Below are 23,973 nucleotides of genomic sequence, written 5' to 3'. Positions count from 1 at the left end.
TTAAGCTCTGTTCACGACGTCTATAAGAAGCTGCAAGGCTTTTGTCCAAAGTGGGTTTTGCCATTTTATACTCCCACCAACAATGTACGAGAATTTTAGTTGTTCCACAATTGCCAGCATTTTGTGTTGTCAGTCTTTTTAATTATAGCCTTCTTAAGGATGTGTCAAGTTATCTCATTGTAGTTTCAATTTACATTTCCCTGGTGACCAGTGATGTTGGGCATTTTTTCATGTACTTTTTGGCCATTCATAGGTCTTCCTCTGTGACATGTCTATTCCATTTCTTTGCCCATTTAAAAAATTGGGTGTCTTTTTATAATTGAGTTAGAGGTTTTTATATATTCTGGATACAGGTCTTTTGTCAGATGTAGGTGTTGCATATCCTTTCTCCCAAACTGGACCTTACAGACTTATTTTTTTTATGATGTCTTAGAAGTCTTCAATTTTTATATTACCCATTGGGTTTTAATTTCAATTATTATTACTTTTTCTTTCTAGACATCTTGGGTCTTAATCTTTTATGTATCTAAACAAAATCAACAAAGTTGTCTTATAATTTATATCTGATAATTCTAGGATCTAAAGTCTTTGTGGTTCTGTTTCTGCTGGTTCTTGCTCATGAGTCCTTGTTTTATGGGTATGTTTGGCTTTGTTTTTATTTTACTTATAATCTGATTGTTTTTATTAGAAAATTGTTTGTGGAGATAATTTGAACTTTGGATGGAGGTACCATCCTCCAGAGATGATTTATTTTCTTCTGCCACGTGTCTGGGGGCACTGTCAATCTGATTTTTTTTTTTTTTTTTAATAGTGTTAGACATACAGAGAAGTTAGAAAAATATAGAAATTTTAATGGGGTGCCTGGGTGGCTCAGTTGGTCGAGCATCCAACTCTTGGTTTCGGCTCAGGTCACGATCGCAGGGTTGTGAGATCAAGCCCAGAGTTGGGCTCAGCATGGAGTCAGCTTGGGATTCTCCCTCTTTCTCTGACCCTCCCCCCACATGTACACACATGCTCTCTGTCCCTCTCTCAAATAAATGAATAGATAAAATCTTTTTTTTTTTTAAGATTTTATTTATTTATTTGACAGAGAGAGACACAGTGAGAGAGGGAACACAAGCAGGGGGAGTGGGAGAGGGAGAAGCAGACTTCCCACAGAGCAGGGAGTTCGATGCGGGGCCTATCCCAGGACCCTGGGATCATGACCTGAGCTGAAGGCAGATGCCTAACGACTGAGCCACCCAGGTGCCCCTAGATAAAATCTTTTTTTAAAAAAATTCTTATAGACCCTTCATCCAGCTTCCCTTAATGTCAACATCTTATGTATCCATAGTACAGTACAGGAGATTAACACTGAGACAATAATGTGAACTAATGTGCATACCTGCTGGGATGTTGCCAGTTTTCCCACCAGTGTTTATTTTCTCGCCCAGGATCTAGTTCACGCTCCCCCATTGCATTTAGTTGTCATGATGTTGTGTTGTTTTGTTTTGTCTCCTCCAATCTCTGACAAATCCTCAGTCTGTCTTTGTTTTTCTTGAACTCGATACATTTGAAGAGTACGGACCAATTATTTTGTGAAAAGTCCTTCGATTTGCATTTGTCTAATGTTCTGTTCTGATTAGATGGAGGTTGTACAATTTTACAGCAATAGCACAGACGTGTGGTTGTGCCCTCCTCAGGGCACTGAGCACACGTGGTGGTCTTCTTTTACTGGTGATACTAACTTTTATCACTTGTTTGAGGTAGTGTCTGCTTGGCTTCCCCGCTGTGAGGTTACTATTTTTCCCTTCATAATTAATAAATCTTATGGGAAGATACTTTGAGACTGTGCAAATATCCTGTTTCTCATCAGACTTTTGCTCGATCATTACAGCATTCATCCTAGTTCTTGCCTGCAGTGGTTATTACTGTGATGTTTGCCTAATGGTGATTTTCTGTTGTCATCATTCCTTCTACATTTATTAATTAGAATTCTTCTGTGAGAGAGAGCTGCTTTCCCCCCACACACACAGTTTATTTTGTTTATTCATTTATTTATTGATCAGTGTGAACTCATGAATATTTCTCTTATACTATGTGTTGTAATCTATCACTGTCATCATTTTATTGACCAGATGGTCCTAGCCTTAGCCATTGGGAGCTCCTTCAAGTTAGCACCTATGCCTATTCAGTATGTCTCCATCATTTTTTGAGCACTTCCTTTCTTTATGGCATCACAAGACAGTCCAAGCTCATCTTGTCTTTTTCCTGCCCCAACCCTGGAGTCAGCCATTTCTCCAAGGAGCCTTAGTTCATTTATTAGAGAATGGCATTTAGAAACCAAGATCTGAACAGTAGTTGTGCCCCTGGGATGTTGTTACTTTGGGGCCCTCTCAGAAGACAGATTTAGGAAATAAGGAAAATACACTAACACTGGGAGGCTTACCTAATGATGATTTTCATTAACAGACATCCATAATTATTTCTCAACCCTGTCCATTTATATACATATTAGTAAGTTCATACTGATATCTCTGATTCCAGTCCAACAGCACAGAATTCATTCTATCCTTCTTTCCTTATTTGTGTCTTATTTTTCTGCAAGAGAAAAACCTGGTTCTCATTATACATGATATATTTACTTATTTGTTCAATTCTGTTAAAGATAGAGTCAGAATCTCTTATCCATCCCTCTGTGAGAAACAAATTTATTAACTACAGTGCAATATTTGTGTATATTCCTTTTCTCTTAAACCTTACAGTATACAGTCAAGAGACTATTTTCCAGTTATTTATTTTCTTCATCACCACCTTCCGTGTAGTTTTGTTACTCGTTTGTGGTGTAGTTAGGTTTATTTCTTACTGCTTGTATTCCATTGGTTGGTTGTAATAATTTGCAAATGTGAAACATTAACATAGATCTCTCACTGTATTTGTCAGCTCTTTGATGCTTCAAAGAAGTCTTTTCTGGTTTACCCAGTATTTTTGGTCGTTTTCAGTAGGAGGGTCAGTCCACATAAGCCGTATTACTAGAAATGAAACCCTTTTCTTTGTAAAAGTAGTGGTGAAAGTCTTATTGTCTTCAGACATTAAGGAAAATATAAATACATGACAAACCTCACTTCTGAGTTTTATTTTTGAAAGCCTTTGGGAGGAATTGGCATACGGAAGCCTAGTGAGAACGAAAAGATGATTTTAATTTTTTTACATTGATTTATGATCATCTAGTAGATGGCTATCACTATTATTATAAATAATCGAGAGAGCAAAAGAAAAGGTTTATCATGTAATATGCTGTCAGTAGGTTCATGGCACCCATTAATGAATTTGAAAGTTTTTAACAATAAAACCTGGAAGATGAGAAAATACAGACCTCTGGTTAATTGGATTTTTCGGTTAAGCAAAGGCTAATAATAAACCCATTTTAGTTTATATTGGTGTAGATTTTCTTTTCTAAAGCATATTCATCTTCCTTTCTGACACAGTAAGGTTGTCGATTCCATTTCTATTCAAGTGTTACTTACCCACCACCCCAGTGACATGTATTCATTATAATTGTGAAATAAGGGGAAATCCCAAACGCCTAACCATAAGGAGTCATAAAGAAATCCTAGAATAGCTCTGCTCAGTAGAGAGAAAGTATTGTGTCCTAGATGGTACTCTGACCAAATCAGGCATATCAGGGAGAAGGAACACAGAGTCAGTTTGTTTTGCCAACTTATGGCTTAATTAATAATAACCCAAGCACTCTGACTATAAAAGTTCATTTCAGATAGTTCAAGGATATATAAGTATTAGGCTTTTCAGCACTCTTTAACAGAACTAGAGTTATTTCCCAAATGTCTTGTTTTCTTTATCATCCAATCTGTATGCAGTGAAAGTAAAAAAGACTTAATGTTTTTGAGATAAGAATGTTAGAAATAAGTATCTAAAGAATGGGGCGCCTGGGTGGCTCAGTTGGTTAAGCGACTGCCTTCGGCTCAGGTCATGATCCTGGAGTCCCGGGATCGAGTCCCGCATCGGGCTCCCTGCTCAGCAGGGGGTCTGCTTCTCCCTCTGACCCTCTTCCCTCTCGTGCTCTCTGTCTCTCATTCTCTCTCTCTCAAATAAATAAATAAAATCTTTAAAATAAAAAAAAAAAGAAAAAAAAGAAATAAGTATCTAAAGATTAAGATGTTTCATAATACCCATTGGTGGCAAGGTGCTGAGAAGCAGGCATATTTGTACTCTGTGGGGATATAAACTGGTGCAATGTTTTTGGGGGGTGGTTTGGCGATACCTATCAAAGTGAATATGCAGGGGTACCTGGGTGGTTCAGTCGGTTAAGCGGCTGCCTTCGGCTCAGGTCATGATCCCAGGGTCCTGGAATCGAGCCCTGCATTGGGCTCCATGCTCAGCGGGAAGCCTGCTTCTCCCTCTCCCACTCCCCCTGCTTGTGTTCCCTCTCTCGTTGTCTCTTTCTGTCAAATAAATAAAATCTTTTTAAAAAAAAGTGAATATGCATACCTTTTTACCTAGCAATGCCACTTTTAGGAATTTATTCACTTATCGGATATTCTCCCACAAGCACAAAGATGGTTAAGCAAGGATGTTTTCTGCAGCAATGTTTATAATAGCAAAGAATTGGACCACTCTAAATGTTTATTAGTAAGAATTCGTTAAATAAATTATGTTATATTCACATAACTAAACACAGACAGTTGTTACAAAGGATAAGGTAGATCTATATATTGACATGGAAAGATGTTAAAATACATATATGTTTGTTTGTTTATTTGTTTGTTTTTAAAGTAGGCTCCACGCCCAGCATGGAGCCCAGTGTGGGGCTTGAACTCACAACCCTGAGATCAAGACCTGAGCTGAGATTAAGAGTTGGATGCTGAACTGACTGAGCCACCACGGGCCCTATATGTATTTTTAAAGGCAAACCTTTGTGTAATGTTTTAGATATGAATAGACAATTTCTAGGACTCACATGTGATATCTGTAATAGGAATGATACTAAAGATCTCACTGGAGAGTGGCGTGGCACTGATGATAAAGGGATAAGTGGGGACTGTAACTCATTTCAGTCCTTTAACTTTCAGTTAAATCCTCTATTTTTACTCTGAACATTTGTTACTCTTATTATGGGGAAAAATTTTGATTTCAAAAAGCAAAGAATACCTGAACTAAAATTATACAATCTTTCTTATATTCGCCTACGATTACAGAGGTCATGTTTTGCCACAGCTGTTACTAGCTGCTTAATCAGGCACAGTAGCCAGAATCATCATTTTGGGAAATCAGCTGTGTAAGTCCCTGCCATTTTCTACTATAAGACTGAATAGGGTGGGGCGCGTGGGTGGCTCAGTCGGTTAAGCATCCGACTCATGATTTCGACTCAGGTCATGATCTCTTTTTTTATTTTTTAAAGATTTTTTTTTTTTTAAAGATTTTATTTACTTATTTGACAGAGAAAGACAGCAAGAGAGTGAACACAAGCAGGGGGAGTAAGAGAGGGAGAAGCAGACTTCCTGCTGAGCAGGGAGCCTGACTCGGGGCTTGATCCCAGGACCCTGGGATCATGACCTGAGCCGAAGGCAGACGCTTAACAACTGAGCCACCCAGGTGCCCTCAGGTCATGATCTCATCGGTCATGGAACTGAGCCCTGCACCAGGCTCAACGCTCAGTGGGTAGTGTGCTTGAGATTCTCTCCCTCTGCCCCTCTACCCACATGTGTGCGCTCCCTCTCTCTCAAATAAATAAATAGATCTTAAAAAAAAAGAAAGATAACTGAATTGTCCTAATTTTTTTTATATAGATTTTATTTATTTATTTGACAGAGAGAGAGAACAAGTAGGCAGAGAGGCAGGCAGAGGCAGAGGGAGAGGCAGGCAGAGGCAGAGGGAGAAGCAGGCTCCCCGCTGAGCAGGGAGCCCGATGCGGGGCTCAATCCCAGGACCCTGGGATCATGACCTGAGCCGAAGGCAGCGGCTTAACCGACTGAGCCACCCAGGTGTCCCCTGAATTGTCCTAATATTAAGCCCCCTACCACGATCACCAAAAAAGGTTTCAGAGCCATGAGTGCTGCCCCAAAACTAGAAGTAGGAAAATCTGTATCTCCAGGAGGGGTATGACTCCTGAATATTCTCTGGCTATTGAATAGCTTTGAAAGGCCACCAGGAGAGCAGAACTAAAAGATATGGCTGCCAAATATTTCTGTGTTTCTCCATATTTTTTAGCTTGACCCACCACCTCCATGATGTTGGCCAAGTCACTTAACAGGCTGTTCTCAGTGCAAACCCCAGAAGTGGACTGTGCATATGATGGCACCCTGTAACATTCACACGGTGTTCTCAGTAGCACCTTGTTTAAAACAAAACAAAACAAAAGGCAGAAAGACCACTGATCCTTGGATCTTTTACCATTTCCCACAATTGTCCTAAATTTGTATGCCTTGTGATACTTCTTTCCATCCTTTATTTCCTAAACTTAGTGATTCAACTCAATCTCACAAAGTCCTGAATTAGAAATAGAGACAAGGGCATCCTTTAGATCTGCCCTTTTCCTGGTAGTATGGAAAAGAGGAGTAGGTCTGTAATTTGGCTAAGTGAGACTCAGGTTAAATGACTCCTATAACTTGTATACACACACATATATATAGTAGGATAGGAACTCTAACCCTGATCATCTGACTCAACTTCTTTTCTTTCCATTGTTCTATCCCTCCTCTCAGGAGCAGAGCAAATTCCTTCAGAGAGACCACTTTTGTCCTGGCTAACTCTGCTACTTGAGGAACTTCAAAGATGGCCTGGAATTCATTATGGAGCTAGGACTGGCTTTGCAGAAAAGCATCTAGAATATTAGAGTTATGTACAAGCTTAAGAGATTATTAGCTATTTCTGCACATAAATAATAATCATTCTGTTAGGTCTAAAGATCTGAGCCAGGGTCATCTCTAAAGAAGAAGAAAATAATTTACTTAGAGCGGTGCATTAGCTCTTGCAAATGGTAGTAGGTTTATCACTCTGAGTGATGCATCCCCTCCATCACCATAACAGGCAAATGATTGGCCATGTGGCTAGAGGTAGCTATATGTGGTAGGAGAGCACAGAACTGTGAAGCCCAAGACCAAGGCATTGCCACTTTTTCTCACCCTCTACCTCCTTGTCTGCAAAAAAAGGCCAGCGATTCAAATAAGAGATGTAGGTTAAAAGCCTTTGTGAATATTACATCCCTGGGCACATTGGAGGAGTCAGACATTTAGAGGAGACACATTATAGCTTAGTGGTTAAGAGCTCAGACTCTGGAGTCAGGCTACCTGATAGGAAGAGACCATTTTTACCTCTAGGAAGATCACTTTGAGAGGAGACTAGTGTCCAAGAGCGTCTCTAATACAGCTTGGGCTACCTGACCGCCTTCAGAGCATCTCGGTGCCTTAGTTAACTAAGTCTCACGATTCCTGTCAAGCTGGTGATATTCAGAATAAGGTCAGCTACCTGAATTACCCAGTGCTTTTTGCAAACCTAAACCTATTTGAAACCCTGATAGCCAGTTGAATTCAGTACAGGCAATCAAATTGCAGCATCTGTTAGAGGGAATTTTCCTTATGAGCCCTAAATTCTATTAGAAGAAATTTCGAGAGTCTTAAAATTTCTTAGCATTAAAGAAGAAGGAGAAAACAAAGAAAAAAAGCCTTGATAACTTGGACTGGTTAAACTGCTAAAAGTTTGGTTTTAATAGTGGGACACAGAAACAGGAAAAACTGTTTTCAAGGTACAAAAAAGCAGTACAGTTCTACCTCAGAGATACCACAGGTTCAGTTCCAGGGCACCACAAAGAAGCCAATACCACATTAAAGCGAGTAAAATGAATTTTTTGGTTTTCCAGTGCACATAAGAGTTGTATTTACACTACACATAATCTGTTAAGTGTGCAGTAGCATTATGTCCAAACAAACTTACGTATCTCAGCTTAAAAATACTTTATTGCTAAAAAATGCTAACCATCATCTGAGCTTTCAGCGAGTCCTCTTTCTGCTGGTGGAGGGTCTTGCCTCGCTGTTGATGGCTGCTGACTGATCGGGGTGGTGGCTGCTGAAGGCTGGGGAGGCTGTGGTAGTTTCTTAAAATAAGATAACACGACGTTTGCCACATCAATTGACTCTCCCTTTCACGAACGATTTCTCTGTAGCAGGCAGTGGTGTTTGATAGCATTTTACCCACTGCAGAACTTCTTTCAAACTTGGAGTCCGTCCTCTCCAGCCCTGCTGCTGCTTTATCGACTGAGTGTGTGGAACGTTCTGAGTGCTTTGTCGTCGTGTCAACAGTCTTGACAGCATCCTCACCAGGAGTAGATTCCACCTCCAGACACCACCTTCTCTGCTCATCCACGAGAAGCAACTCCTCATCGCTTCAAGTTTTATCACGAGTTTCTAGCAATTCAGTCCCATCTTCAGGCTCCACGTCTAATTCTAGTTCTCTTGCTGTTCCCACCCCATCTGCAGCTACTTCCTCCACCGAAGTCTTGAACCCCTCACCCCTCCAAGTCCTCCACGAAGGTTGGGTCGACCTCTTCCACACTCTGTTAACATTGCTATTTTGACCTCTCCCGTGAATCAGGAATGTTCTTAGTGTTCTCTAGAATGGTGAACCCCTTCCAGAAGGTTTCTAATTTACTTTGCCCAGACCCATCAGAGGACGCACTATCTACGGCAGCTCGAGCCTTTCAAATATATTTCTCAAATAATAAGGCCTGAAAGTTGAAATGACTCCTTGGTCCCCGGGCGGCAGAATGGATGCTGTGTTAGCAGGCATGAAAACATCATTAATCTCGTACATCTCCACTCCATCAGAGCTCTCGGGTGACCAGGTGCACTGCCAATGAGCAGTGATATTCTGAAAGGCATCTCTTTTTTTCTGAGCAGCAGGTCTCAACAGCTGGCTTGAAATATTCAGGCAGTCTTGTTGTAAACAGATGCGCTGTCACCCAGGCTTTGTTGACCCATTTACAGAGCACGGGCGGATTAGATTTAGCATCATGCTTCAGGGCCCTAGGATTTTCAGAATGGTAAGTGGCTTCCACTCAGAGACACCAGCTGCATTAGCCCCTCACAAGAGAGTCAGCCTGTCCTTTGCAGCTTGGAAGCCAGGCACTGACTTCTCCTCTCTAGCTACCAAAGTCCTACATGGCATCTTCCTCCGAAAGTAGGCTCTTAACATCGACACTGAAAATCTGTTGTTGGGCGTGGCCACCTTCATGGATGATCTTAGCTGGGTCTTCTGGAGAGCTTGGTGCAGCTTCTACACGAGCACCTGCTGCTTCACCTTGCACTTCTGTGTTATGGAGATGGCTTCTTTCCTTAAACCTCGTGAACCAACCTCGGCTAGCTTCAGACGTTTCTTCTGCAGCCTCCTCACCTCTCTCAGCCTTCACAGAATGGAAGGGAGTTAGGGCCTTGCTCTGGGTTCGCTTTGGCTTCGGGGAGTGTTGTGCCAGGTCTGAGCTTCCATCCAGACCACGCACAGTTTCTCCAGGTCAGCAGGAAGGCTGTTTTCTTTCCTTATCATTCGTGTGTTCCCCAGAGTAGCACTTGTCATTTCCTTCAGGATCTCTTCCTTTGCATCTGCCACTTGGCTACCGGTTGGTGCAAGAGGCCTAGCTTTTGGCACCTTTTGGCTTTTGACGTGCCTTCTTCACTAAGCTTAATCGTTTCTAGCTTTGGATTTAAAGTGACGAGATGTGCAACTCTTCCTTTTACTTGCGCACTTAGAGGCCTGATGTCAACATTGCTGTGTCTCAGGGAATGCGGAGGTCTGAGGAGAGGGCGAGAGACGGGGGAGTGGCCGCCAGGAGAGCAGTGGAGAAGTCAGAACACACTCAACGTTTATTGATTAAGTTCGCCGTCTCCTGCGGGCATGTTTCGTGGCACCCCAAAATAACTACCATAGTAACATCAGAGATCACAGGTCACAGATTGCCAGAAGAAATATAGTAATAATGGAGAAGTCTGAAATACTGCAAGAATTACCAAAATGCAACACATGAGACACAAAGTGAGCAAATGCTGTTGGCAAACTAGCAATGGTAGACTTGCTCAATGCAGGTTGTCACAAACCTCCAATTTGGAAAGAACACAGTATCTGCAAAGTACAGTAAAGCGAAGGGCATCCAAACAGGGTATGCCTGTATTGAAGTCCTAATTTGGAGACAAGATAACCCATTTTGACAAGTTTACCATTTTGATGCCATCATTTACTGAGAAAATGGCAAGTTCCTTCACTTCCCTGAGCCTGTTCCCTCATTAGTAAATTGAGCGTGATAAGCAGTACTTTGGTTATGACAATTGAGATAATGCATTTAAAGCATTTAGCACAATTCTTGGCACATAGTAAATACTCAGTACATATCACTAATGTTATTTTAGGCAAGGATGACTAACACTCTTTCTAAGTGATTAAGAAAACTAAAACAAGCTGGTGGTGTCTGAAATTAAATTTAGAATAAGGAAAAAGAGGTGGTTTGGTTTTATTTTGTTGTGTGTTTTGTAACTGTAAAAATTAGAACTATAGGCTGAGATTCTTACATTGCCATCTAGTTCAGGGGAGCAACATTTATTGAATCTATGGGACCAAAGCAAAGATGGACAGTTACTTATATAGCAGTTGAAGATAAAAACAACTATTGAGGGGTGCCTGGGTGGCTCAGTCAGTTGAGTGTCTGACTCTTGGTTTCAGCTCAGGTCATGATCTCAGGGTCATAAGATTGAGCCCTGCGTGGGCTCCATGCTCGGCAGGGAGTTTGCCTGGGGATTCTCTCCCTCTGTCACTCCTCCAACCTTCGCTCACTCTTTCTAAAATAAATAAATACATCTCTTTTTTTTTAAGTTTAAGAAAAAGAACAACTATCGGACACGTATCTCTTAATGTGAGAGCCTCACTGAACAGCTAGCCTACCATATCAACATTATTAACCATCCCACCTCCTAATCATTTCAGCACACAGTGATCTCTCCCAAGAACTCATAAAGCTTACTGACCCCTTTCTGGCCTCAAAAAAGCACTGAGGCAGTTAATTAACCTATCCTGTGGCTCTTCTCTCTCCTGGGCAGTGTTCAGGGCCAGTACACACTGGGAGCTGGGCTGGGACTCCTTGAGAAAGACTAGAGTTCAAATCTTATCAAGGAAGCATTCTTTCAGAATACTCTCCTGTATATTCAAGAGAAGGTGCTGATACACTAAATGTATTTGGTGTTTTGCTGTGTTGGAACATTAGAGAATAAATGGATTAGGGTGGGAAATAAGTGCCTCAGCCAGCGTTCCCCAGAGAATTAAAAGTTGCAAAAGATGTCCTTGAGGATTGAATGGCAAAAATCTTAACAGACATTGGGGCGCCTGGCTGGCTCAGTTGGTGGAGTGTGCGACTCTTGATGCCGGGGCTGTGAGTTCAAGCCCCATGCCGGGTATAGAGATTACTTGAAAGTAAAATCTTAAAAAAAAAAAATTCTTAACAGGGCGCCTGTGTGGCTCAGTCGGTTAAGCATCTGCCTTCAGCTCAGGTCATGATCCTAGGGTCCTGAGATCAGGTCCCATGTAGGGTTCCATGCTCAGTGGAGAGTCTGCTTCTCCCTCTCTTTCTCTCAAATAAAAATCTTTTAAGGAGCGCCTGGGTGGCTCAGTCGTTAAGCGTCTGCTTTCCGCTCAGGTCATGATCCCAGGGTCCTGGGATCAAGCCCTGCATCGGGCTCCCTGCTCCAAGGGAAGCTGCTTCTCCCTCTCCCACTCCACCTGCTTGTGTTCCCTCTCTTGCTGTGTTTCTCTCTGTCAAATAAATAAATAAAATCTTTTTTAAAAAATCTTTTAAAAATTAAAAAAAAAAAATCTTAACAGACATGACAGGGAACTTCAAATGGTGCCCATGTTGAATAGAAATGAGAAATGGAGACAGAGATGATTTACCTTGGCCCTGCTGAGGAAATAAAGGAATGAGAGAATATAAATAAGTAAATTCTAAGAGAGAAATAAAGGAGTTTCTAAGGTAGTAGGTTTATCTCTTACTCTTTTATGTAAAACACTGAGACTTTCTCTTAATTTAGTAGATGTTTGCTGAGCTTCTGCCGTGTACAGAGTAATAATGACGATATTGAACATTTGGGAGCTTACTATTCCTAGGCCTGTTTGCTCTGACTAGCAAAACGGTCTTTACCGAGACAGACTCATCTGTGGTGGAAGTAGAGATGGGGGTTGGTCTTGTTTGAGCACGAGGGAACACATGGACCAGGGGTGGGAAGCCAGCATTTCATCCTATACTCCATCCTATACTCCTTACAGAGTAGGAAGTTGCAGAGAAGCTTGGGAAACGAAAGGCAGAAAAATCTTAACAGACTCCCTTTGCACAGCCTCTGAATCCCCCCTGAAGGCCTCCTCTGCTTGCAGGCATCAGAAGTCGAGAGACAACTCTCCATGCAAGTCCATGCCCTCCGAGAAGACTTCCGGGAGAAAAACTCGTCAACCAACCAGCACATCATCAGGCTTGAAAGCCTTCAGGCTGAGGTGAGCCTCCCCGTGTGGTGGTGCTTGGAGATGGAAGTGCTTTTCTCACTGAGGCGCTGCACTAGATCTTTTGGATAAGGAGTCCTCTGAATTGGGAAACAAAACCCTGCCCTATCTAAAAATCTCTAAAGAGAGATGTATCTGTGAGAAACTAAATGGGGAGCACTTGATTCATGTTCCACTGGGTAGCCTCTTGTCTGGAAGAATAAGGTTGCTCAGTTATTGCTGAGTGTGTTGAAATCATGAATGACCTACTTTTACAGAATATGTTGATCGGTCCAAAAACATTCTTGCCAATCCTAAATAGAAGATGGGAAAGAGAATTTTCCCTTGCTCTATTCTATTTAGGTCCAGTTCAGTCCACCTTAATGGGACCTATTATATTCTCACGTACAAAATGAGAGTAATAGAAGTAGCTACTTCATAGGGTTGTTGTGTTTGTTGAGTTAATACATGGAAAGCACTCTGTGCGGAATGTATGAGCCAGAGCATGGCAGGCAGGGTCTATGGCCCTCAGTGGGCCAGAGGGAAAGAAAAAGTAGCACTTAGGGGACAACTCTGTGAGAACCCAGTTGTGGGAGGTGAGAAAAGGGGAGTCCTATCACCAGCCCAAATGGGGTCTCCCCCTTTCCCAGAGGATTCCACCTAATCTGATCCTGAGGGCCCCTAAGCCGATTGTCTGGACAGCAATCCTTTGGCTAAGTTACACCTGAAGGGATAGGCTAGGGCCAGCTGAATCACACCCCCACTGTGGTTAAGGAATCAGTAAGTGTGGTCAGGCCCAGAGAAACCCAGATGGCTGCTCCCCTGCTTTGGAAATGACCTGAAGATGTTTTTCCTAAAATCTGTCAATATCTTCTCTTTTCTCCTGCCTGTCATTCCCTTCCTTTCTCCCTTCCCTTGGAAATACTACTGGTATTGAGCAGCAGGTTCTTGAAGTAAGTAGTTGGTTCTGGTGGGGTTTGGCATGCCTGTCTGTGACCACTTGTGTGCATGACTTGCCATTCAACTGCCTTTGCCAAGCTCTGACTCCTTCGAGTTGCCTGTTTTCCTCTCCCCTCTGATTACTATTTTCAGACCCTCGTGACTCAGGGTCATTCCCAGGAATGTTAATTGGCAGATTTGGTCACAAGTTTCAGGGTATATAGGGTGGGGTGATGGAGTGTCGATGCCTTGCTTCATCCAGTAACACTGCTACTTTAAAAAGCCAATCTATGAAGTTGGTCAAGCACATTACTTCATGTAGCTCTGAACTTCTAAGTTTTTTTTAAGGGACCAGGATTGTCTATCAGAACCTCATTATTTCACTGTGTGGAACTTGAGAAACAAAGATTATTCATGGAAGGAAAATATAAAGGTCAGAGGGTATTTAAATGAAAATCAGCTAGAGTAAGAATTCCTTCACGTGGGTAACATGCTTCAATGTGGGGAATAGTGGCCCCATTCACAGTAGAGACTTATTCCTTTTTGTCCCTCACCCAGGTGCACACTTGAGACAGTATTTCTTTGTTTGGCCAGATACCTGATCTCTCTGGACAAAGGCCACATACTTCATTTCCCCAGGACAGCATCCTATCTGATTGATTGGTGGCCAGGGAAGATCTGTGCCCTCTGAACAGAATTCTAGCGTGGAGAGCGAGAACAGACAAAAAACAGAGGGAAAGGTGGATTTCAGAGAACCTCAGACACATTACACATTCATTTCAAAATCTCCCCAGGAAAGGGTCGGAGGTTGGTCTCCTTAATGTATTGTTCTCCAAGCCAAACTGGAGAGTGTGGAGAACATCTTAACCATGTTGGGAGCAAGAAGCCGGGTGAGCGATGAGTCCAGCAGGGAACTGATAGACAGGAGCCAGTGGGACCTTCATGCCGGACTTGGGAAGGCTTCCGTGGCCCCTTAGCAGGACAGTGTTCTTGGGGTGAAGCATCGCTGGTCTTGTGAAGTGCCAGCCCAGCCCCTGAGTCTACAGACCTTGCGGCCAGAAGACTTGGCATCTCTTTCCTCTTTTCCTTTGTTTTCTCACTGACATTGAAGATACTAGACAGGCCTTCCTAAAAGATTTATATCTCTTGAGACTGGCTAGATATGCAGTGTACAAACACATCAGCCTGTTTAATAAAAGGAGTGAAATTGCTCCTATTCACAAATGACTTGCTCAGGCAAAAAGACACTTTGAGTAAAATCAGTTACTCACTTGTGTCCGTGTCCTGTTGCTTCCAGGACACAGGCTGAGGCAGGCACTACTTTGTTTCTGTACCCTGCCGGCTCCCCCATTAACTTGGGACACCGGGTCTGAACTGCAACCTCTAGAGCCAGACCCTTTAGCAGTGGGGGAAAGTACAGAAGAGAGCCGTAAAAGTATGACAAGACCGCAGCTCAAGAGGCTATCTCAGGCATTTTCCTGCGCCCATGACTTGAGAAGGAAGGATGGAACCACAGGTTGGGTTCCACTCCCCCATAAATTGTGGGGTTGAGGTGAAGTTATGGGCAGGCAAGGTGGAGCCCTTCTCTATCTTATCTGTGGAATTTCCAGAACACTGACCTTCCCTTCCTCTGCCTGGCATCCCATATTCCAGCTTCCCCAAAGCTCATCTCCCACCCCTTCCCAGACAGGTTTCTAGGAGGGAGGGGCTTTCTCTGCAGCTTGGGAGTTCACAACTGTTCTCTCAGAGATGGGGCACCAGGCCCCTGGGCAGAGCACTTGGGGAGACACCTGCCTTCATGTTTGGGGCTAGTTCCTCCCTTCCTACTCATCAGCCTGGGTGTAACTGCACACCACCCCTATGACTCCACCCTTTCAGATCAAGATGCTGTCGGATCGGAAACGGGAGCTGGAGCATCGTCTCAGGACCACCTTAGAGGAGAACGACCTGCTCCAGGGGACTGTGGAGGAGCTCCAGGACCGGGTGCTGATCCTGGAGAGGCAAGGCCATGACAAAGACCTGCAGGTACTGAGGCAGAGAAGCTGCCCTGCAGAGCCGGGCCAGAGGAAAGGAGCATGTAGCTGCCCAGCCAGAAGGAAAGCTGAGGGGCCAGCACCACCGTAGGGCTCAGGAGAGGGTAAAGCTGAGGTCTCTCTTTTGGCCCTGTTGTTGTTCTCCTTGGGCACTCACAAACTTGGCCAGTCTGGCTCTGCCGAAATCAAATGCATCGCTACCCACAGGTCATCCTTCCCATTTGTTCTGAGCCACTGGCCCCTGGAGCAGTTTCAGAGAGTTCTTTCTGGGCTGTTAACATGACTGGAACATGAGGAGTGTCATTCTGCCTCCTAGGGTTTGTGAAACCTGCCAGAGGTTTCAGAGGGAGCCTGTGACTTTCTGTGCTTGCTCACAATTCTCTCTGCTGCTGCTTTCCCAGGCTGATGCATTTAGTCAGCTTGCACTGAGCAGAAATCAAGAAGCTGCCCGCTGAACACAGCAGGACTTATATCCTGCTTCTAACAGTTGCTAGAAGAGACATAGGCTGACCCTTTGTGAACCTAATTGGCCTCTTTTTCCTTCCTAAAGGAAATCGCTTCATGGCCATATTTGTCCTTATCTGGGACCTGCCACCAGTCCTCAGCTGAATCCCCAGGCTCACACTTGACAACCCCCTAAAAAAAAGATAATTGCCCCTAGCCTCCCCAGAAACAGAGTGTGACATCTGCTACAAAGGCGGCTTTGCCAAAGCGGCCTAGGCACACCTGGGGCCAGTGGCTAAGAGTGCACCCACCACTTCCCTTGGGCACCCTCTGAGGGTGCCAGGCAGTGGGGGAGATTGCAACAGTGTCGTTCGTGTGGGGGTGGTCAGCCAAATGTGTGGGAGCACCAGGCAGGTTCCTCCCCAAAGACCAGGCCATGGCAGGCCCCACTGGGCTCAGCGGTCGGCTGTTGAGGAAGACTCTAGGATGTGGGATAAGGAAACATCTTAGGCTAACATAGCTTGTTATTGACACCGTCAGCTAAGCTGCCACCTGAGTGATTAAACTCTTTAAGGGCAAATGAGCAGTTTTCCACCCTCCAGGTTTTTTGCACCTTCAGCTTGGAACGTTGCATGCAGTAGGACCTCCATAAATGTTGAATAGAAAATGATGCTGGCTAAAGCCTCACAGCTGTTTACAAGATGGAAGGGAGTTGACTCATATTCTAAGGTTGACGGTGGTTAATAGTGGTGAATGTTTGTATACTTCTTTACAGGGTACGGAGTGCTTTTGCAAACATTCTAAAACTGAGGCTTAGAAAAAAGTGAATCATTTACCAAAGTAGTATAGTAAGTCCTTGGTAGAATTGAAATTGGAGCCTCCCGCCTTCTTCACGTGGTGCTCAGTGACAACGTCTAGCGCATCCCTTGCCTCTGCAAGTCAGCGTCTCGCCAGCATTTCTTATCCCATTAAGGCACTCTCCTGAGGTTACTGAGGTAGAGGATGGAGGAGAAGGAAAAGAAATACACAAAAATGCGGAAATGACCCCTGCCTAAAAGACCTTTTCAGTCTAGCTTGAATTCACAAATGATAAGTCCTTTTTTCAAACCAAGAATTGGGGACCGAAGGACAGGGAAGAGCAGGACCAGTGTTCCCCTGGCTAATGCCGTGGGCTGTGCGCTCTGTGCAGCAAGAGCCCCAGGTCACACCACATTCACAGCCTTGCCATCTGCACATCCGCTCTCTCCCGATTGGGCTTCTTCAAGAATGAGAGAGTGTCACTCCCCGCATGGCCTATATCAAGTCAGGCAGTGCACACTTTGATTTGGAGAATCTGTGTTTATGGGCTGAATTCTTATCTTTCCCACCTTTCTGTGATTCTTTTCCTTCAGCTCATACGAAATTTTCCTTAAGCTGCTGCTAATTACCAGTGTCCTCCAGAAAGCCCTTGTTATTGCTAAAATGGCCTGTACTGATACAGAAATAAAAATGCCAGCTTAGGTGGTAGTTGACAGGTCTCAATCAGACTTGCAAAATGTAGAGCTTGTGGCCTTGGAATGTGTATAATTCCATGATTTTAATCCTTTGTTTCAGCTAAAGGATGAGAAGAAGGCTGAGTAGGCAGGGCATTAGGCCTGCACAGCCGGGTAGCCCCTCCTGAATCTAGTCCACCATGTAGTTGGGGTTCTACTGTCCAGCTCAGATTTTTAAATCACTGATCAACTCCAGCTCTCATTTTTTTTTCAGACTGACAGTAGGTATAAAAATTATTTGTTGAATACCCAATAAATTAAAAAACTGGACATTTTGCTAAACTCTTCATACCCAGTAAAGGATTTTGTCCCTCTAAGGACCACTTAACTGCCCTATACGATTCATACCCACCTGGGCATCTTACAGATGTGTGCAGGGGCCTTGTCCCAGGATTTCATCAACAGAAAGCATAGGCCCCACTCTGTGGGGTGACCCAGGAAGCAGATGGTCTGCAGTATAGACTTTGCTCTGACACTTAACACCATAGCATCTTAGTTCCCTCGGTGAGAAATGGGAGGGTGCTCCCACCTCTGTCAACTTGAGGGGCATGAGTATTGTAAGCTTAAACTAAGTAAGGCATTTGGTGTCTTCTTTATTTATTTAGTCATCTTTGTTATACAAAGGATGGTATTTCTTATTTTAGAGGTTTCTTATATTTAATAGACTCCTCTGGTTTGGTTTTTCTGCATATGCTTGTGGATCAGTTACTGACCAGAGAGGGCAGACCTGTCCTGGTCTTTTGTTCTCTTGCTGTTATAATTAATTAAGCACCCTCGAGTGTACATGAGTAATTGAACTAATTTTGTCCAGTGCATAAGAACTTGTACTTGTCTGAGCTGGACTTCTCCTGCTGAGATGTATGTGGAGTTGCCTAGAAAATAATTGTAAAGCATTTTGCCAACTTAGTATGCCATTTATAATTGTGCCAAATGCTTCCTAGGAATGTCTTCTTTTTTTTTTTTTTAACCCTGATTTCTTCTGAGTTTTCTCAAAACTGGGGCTGGAGGAGTTCCCACTGGACCAGCAGGTATTGCTGATCCATGGGACCCATGCAGACAGAGCAGGCTTGCCCATTCCTTTTTCATTCTCTGAGCAGCCAGGCTCCAGATTCTTCCTAGTAAAGGCGCATCTGATCACTGGTGCTATCAGCCAGCCCTTGTCCGATACTGACCAGCAGAGGCAAGGCCCTAGGGCACCTAAAGGATGGGCTGGAGGCTCTGCAAGGCAGCTTGCTCCACTCGTGAGAACTACAGAGCTCGGGGTCGCTACCCACTGCTGCCCAGTGTCTGCCTCTGCAGGAGCCGCAGCCTATCTGGCCAGCAGTCTGGAACAGACAGAACTGTGTCTGCTCTATTTTTAAATGAACAGGGGCGACCCCAGAAATCCTGTGTTATGAAAGGATAAATTAGTTTAAGTTAAATCCTAGGAAATTCTTTCGCCCCCTCTCCCCCGCAAATCTTTTAAAAGGGAGGGGTGGGCAGTCCACAAATACAGGAGTAGGAAGCTTTGCTCTTGTGCAGGTGTCACCCGCGGACATGTGCAGAGCGGTTAGTGAGCAGATGAACATTCTGCAGGTAGGGTCTGTTGTGTTGAGCTAGCGTAGCGGTGGAGTGCACTAGGAGAGGACGGCGCGTAGCAGCCATGGTGGCGTCGACTTTCAGCAGTAGTAAGCTCACCAGGCAGCGGGGCCTTGTTTGGACCCCACGGGGATGGGGCCCCAGAGAATGCAGAGAGGAGTAAAGTAGCGGCAGCAAGAGAGAGGGAAGGAGCCCTGGCCTTTACGTTGTGATAGCTGCATTGCTGTCCCCTCTCCTGGGGCACCCCTCTCCCTCTCTGAGCCACCCACACCCCGTAAGCCCCTCCCAGGCTTGGGCCTTCTCTGTAAACTGTGAGGTAGGACACAGAAAGTACAGAGACCTCTCTTCTCATGGGTTTGGGAATTCTTGGTATTTCTACCCAAATGTTACACCAAATCCTACCCTCAGCTTCTTTCCAAACAACCCTTTTCCCCTTAAATTTTTTCACTAAAATACAACATACATACAGTAAAGCATACAGATCTTAAGTGGACAGCCCAGTGAATTTTTACAAATGTACATCCCTGTGTAACAGATCCAGATCAAGATAAAGCCCATTATCTGCACCCTACAGGCCTCCCTCTCACGCTTCCCAGTCAGTACCCTGACACCACCTCTTCTGCCTTCATCTCTTCTGTCTCGATGAAGTTTTAGAATATTTTATAAATGAATTCCATATTGTTTTATGCCTGGTTTTGCTTGACATTATGTCTCTGAAATCCATCCCTGTTATGGCATAGAGTAGCAGTGTGTTCTTTTTTCACTGCTGTATAGTATTCCAGCATGGGACTCTCTGCATTCTCTGTTGGCATTTGGATTGTTTCCCATTTGTGGCTCTCAAGAATAATGGTGCTGTAGACATCCTGTTTGTCTTGCGTGCACATACACAGCCATTTGTGTTGGATCTGCACCTAAAAGTGAACTGCTGGGTCATGGGACAGCTGTGTATTTCACCCAGTAGAAACTGCCGGTTTCCCAGAGTGGTTGTACATCTTCACTCCCAGCAGCAGTGAGAGTCCCAGATGCTCCACATCCTCATCAGCACTTGGTATCATTACATCTACTTGCTTCTCTCTTGTATTATTCTGAAGTAAATCCCAGAATTTTTATAATTTCATCTGTAAATAAAGAATGATAAGAACTTAAACATAGCCACAGGGGATGCCTGGGTGGCTTAGTCAGTTAAGCGTCTGCCTTCGGCTCAGGTCATGGTCCCAGGGTCCTGGGATCGAGCCCAGCATTGGGCTCCCTGCTCAGTGGGAAGCCTGCTTCTCCCTCTCCCACTCCCCTGCTTGCGTTTCCTCTCTTGCTGTGGCTGTCTCTGTCAAATAAATAAATAAAATCTTTAAAAAACAAAAACAAAAAAACATAGCCATAGGGGATGCCTGGGTGGCTTAGTCAGTTAAGCGTCTGCCTTCAGCTGAGGTCATGATCCCAGGATCCTGGGATCGAGCCTCGTGTTGGGCTCCCTGCTCAGCAGGGAGTCTGCTTCTCCTTCTGCCTCTGCTACTCCCCCTGCTTGTGCTTTTTCTCTCCCTCTCTTTCTCTCAAATAAAATCTTAAAAAAAAAAAAAAAAAACATAGCCACAGGACTATTACACTTAAGGAAAAAAGCAATATTTTCTTTCTTAAAAAATTTTTAATTTTTCTAATTAGGCTCCATGCCCAAGATGGGGCTCAAACTCATGACCCCAAGATCAAGAGTCGCACGCTCTCCTGACTGAGCCAGCCAGGTGCCCCGCAATATTTTCTTAATATCAAATAGCCAGTGTTCAAATTTTTAACTGTCTTATAAATGTCATCATTGTTTCTTTACATTTTTTACTTGAATCAAGATGCAAGTTAAAATAGGCCTACACATTGCAGTTGGTATAATATGTCTTTTGAGTCTCTTTTAATCTATAGGTTCCCCCTTTATCTTTTCTTCTTTTTTTCTTAAAATGTATATATTGAAGAAGCTGAACTGTTTGTCCCGCAGAATTTCCCAAATGTGGAGTTTGCTGCCTGCACACCCCTGATGTAATCTAGCATGTTCTCTCCTCTGTGTGTTTCTGTACATTGGTGGTTGGAGGTAGCAGCATAATCAGGTTTGGGGTCAGTTTTTCGTGTTTGTTTCTGGTTGGGGGAAGCCTCCCGAGCGGCCCACCCACCGTTGTATCTTTTGAAAGCTGCATCAGAGCCAGCTGGAGCTCCAGGAGGCGCGGCTCTCCTCCCGGCAGCTGCAGGTGAAGGTGGAAGAGCTCACAGAGGAGAGGAGCCTGCACAGCTCCGCCACCACCAGCACGTCTCTCCTGTCCGAGATAGAGCAGAGCATGGAGGCTGAGGAGTTGGAGCAAGAGAGAGAGCAGGTGCTGATGTCCTGTCCCTCTGGCATGCGAGGTTGCCCAGGGATTGCGGGGGCGGGCCCCGGACTGCGGGAGCCTGTCTGTCCTCCTTGTGGCCCCAGTGCCTATACCATTTCAGCTTCCTCCCGGCGAGGGCCTGTGGCCCTGCACCTGCGGAAGCCTACGCGTGCTGGCCAGAGCCGTCGGGAAGCAGGCCCTGCCCAAAGCCTGTCCCGGGTTCACTGTTGCCCCAGTGCCTCTTAGGAGATGCTTATTGGCTCATCCTCAGCCTCATACCTCTTATACTGACTGGGCTCAAGAACACTCACAATACATCCAATGGCTTGTTTTCATACTACTCCTAACCACTTACTCCCCTAATCCTGACTCCTATCAAAGTAACCAACTGTATAAAGAATGGCTTATATGACAATTGGGAGGGGAGTCGAGGGCTGGAGTCTAGATAGATGTACTGGGCCCAGAATAAGGACCAGTATTTCTTGGACAGGTGATTTAAAAAAGAAAAACTCTTTCTCTTAAAACTGGTCTCTTGAGTGTCAGTATGTTGGGTTCCTACACTAGAAAAAGATGAGTGGGTGGCAGCCTTCTCTAGGTCCATAATCAAGAATGGTTCTTTGTGGAGCAGCTAAGACTGCAGCTCTGGGAGGCCTACTGCCAGGTCCGCTACCTCTGCTCTCACCTCCGAGGGAACGACAGTGCCGACTCGGCCGTCTCCACGGACTCCTCGATGGACGAGTCTTCAGAAACTTCATCCGCCAAGGATGTGCCGGCTGGCAGCTTGCGCACGGCCCTGAGCGAGCTCAAGAGGCTGATACAGAGCATCGTGGACGGCATGGAGCCCACGGTAAGCAGCCAGGCCGAGAAGCTCCTCACCCCACACAGCCTGGCTGGCGGGAGGCTAAGAGCAAGTGCGGGGGACAAGGTTAACCTGGGAAAGGCAACTTGTGGAGTCTGTGAGAACATCGTCTGAGCCCTTATTGTCTGAGAGCACCATATACTGGTGACCGGGCAGAGGGACAGTGTCAGGGAATGGAAGTTCCAAAGTCATCTTCCCGAAAACACTGGCGTACAAGTGGAGTCTTTTCTCCATGTGGTTAAGTCCAGGCCATGGTGGCCTCGAGGTCAAGGACTTTCTTTAGAAGCTTTGAATATAGAAATTTGGATCTAGGTGCAAACTGCGTTTTTCTGTAGCTCATTGGTCCTGGTGGTGGAGTTAGCTGCAAATAGGCAAACTTGAAAGATCTGAAGCTTCTGCTAAAATGATATGAGCACAGAAAGTTGAGAAGATCAACAAGGGCTTTTTAGAATTCCAGATGTGGCTCCCCTTGTGGAGGAGAATGTTCCTGTGGGCTTCCTGGGCAGATGGGCATCTCTTCCAGCTCCGTGACCGATTTCTGCCAGACTTCCTCTCTGTTTGCAACCCCGGCTGGCAGGCAGTTGTTTGTCTTCAGGGCCCGTCCTCCTACAGAATAGCTACCATCTTTCTACCCATATTAGATGAAGTCCTGTGAGAGGGTGGTTGTCCTTACCTGAACATGCCGCGTGGATTTGTGGAATGTGCTGTAGTCGTGGGGGATTGGAGCTGTCAGAGTGAGGTGTGCTGTTCACGCCACGAGACTTCCGTCCCCTAAAGCCTGAAACAAAAATAAACGTCTAGCTAATGTTTGCAGATCCAAATTGGGCGAGAGAATCTCTCTCCTCTAACCCTTTCTTTCTTCCCTCCTGTGTCTCTCCTCTTTCTCTCCCTTTCTTTCCCTCCGCCTCCCCGCCCCCATCTCCTCTATCCTGCTCTCCAAACTCACCCATCTCTACTCCCTCCCTGTACCTCCCCTCCCTCTTTCCCACTAACCATCTCACCACACCCACCCCTGCTTGCACCATCTCTCCGGTTGGTGGCTTTCTCTTTTGCTGTCAGAGCTCCCGGAGAATTGACGATGACTCCTTAGAAGAACAGATAAGGCAGACCAGTGAGGACTCGAGAGCCCTAAGGGAACTCATGGAGGGAGAGAGGGGTAAACTGAGGCAAAGCCTAGAGGAGCTACAGCAACTCCACAGTCAGGTGAGCACCCCAATCCTCAGTCCCGAGCAGGGAACGTGCATGTGCCCCCCAAGGTCTCTTGGGACCCTCATGAGTTTCCCTCTCCCGTGTCTATTTGAGAAGTGGCTCTCCTCTGACAGATCCTCAGAGGACGGTGACCTGAAGTTGAGGTAAGCTGGGCGTCTTCAAGAGAAGAAGCCAACCCTCTGGTTTAGCCCAAAGTAAAATTGATAGGGATAAGAATAGCTGACCCTCCATTTCCTCCAGTGACATGCTGCCTTCCACAGAGCCCAGATTATCCAGCAGCTTCTGACAGTTTAAAGTGCCTTAGCTCTCAGGACATTCTCGGATGTTTTTCCAGCAGCTTCTAAGCAGGGAAGTTTGCAAACCAAGAAGCAATTGATCTTTGTAGGCCTATTCTCTCTTTGTAATGCCATCACCTCTGCCAGCCTGATTTTCAGCTTTAGAAGCACTTACTGCTACTCTTGCTGTTCCATTCCTGTTTGATCATGATTTCATCTCTCTCGAGAATCCTGGAGAAGGGCATCTATATTCTGATCTGA

At 44.9% G+C, this 23,973-nt stretch overlaps 1 protein-coding gene across 2 annotated transcripts in view; it reads left to right on the top strand.

Moving 5' to 3' along the window:
• The window catches only part of BICDL1 (BICD family like cargo adaptor 1), a 95,375-nt gene that overhangs the window by 57,107 nt on the left and 14,295 nt on the right, over positions 1-23,973 (top strand). Inside the window, exons 3-7 of one of the 2 annotated variants that reach the window (XM_036081962.2) lie at positions 12,400-12,516; positions 15,319-15,465; positions 21,196-21,375; positions 21,998-22,216; positions 23,288-23,431. In XM_036081962.2, coding sequence (XP_035937855.2) covers positions 12,400-12,516; positions 15,319-15,465; positions 21,196-21,375; positions 21,998-22,216; positions 23,288-23,431 — 807 coding nt within the window. The remainder of the gene's footprint in view (positions 1-12,399; positions 12,517-15,318; positions 15,466-21,195; positions 21,376-21,997; positions 22,217-23,287; positions 23,432-23,973) is intronic. The other variant, XM_036081967.2, reaches the window with a different exon arrangement.

Source organism: Halichoerus grypus, chromosome 13 (assembly GCF_964656455.1).
Source record: "Halichoerus grypus chromosome 13, mHalGry1.hap1.1, whole genome shotgun sequence".
Lineage (NCBI taxonomy): Eukaryota > Metazoa > Chordata > Mammalia > Carnivora > Phocidae > Halichoerus > Halichoerus grypus.
This window is presented reverse-complemented; position numbering and strand designations above follow the sequence as displayed.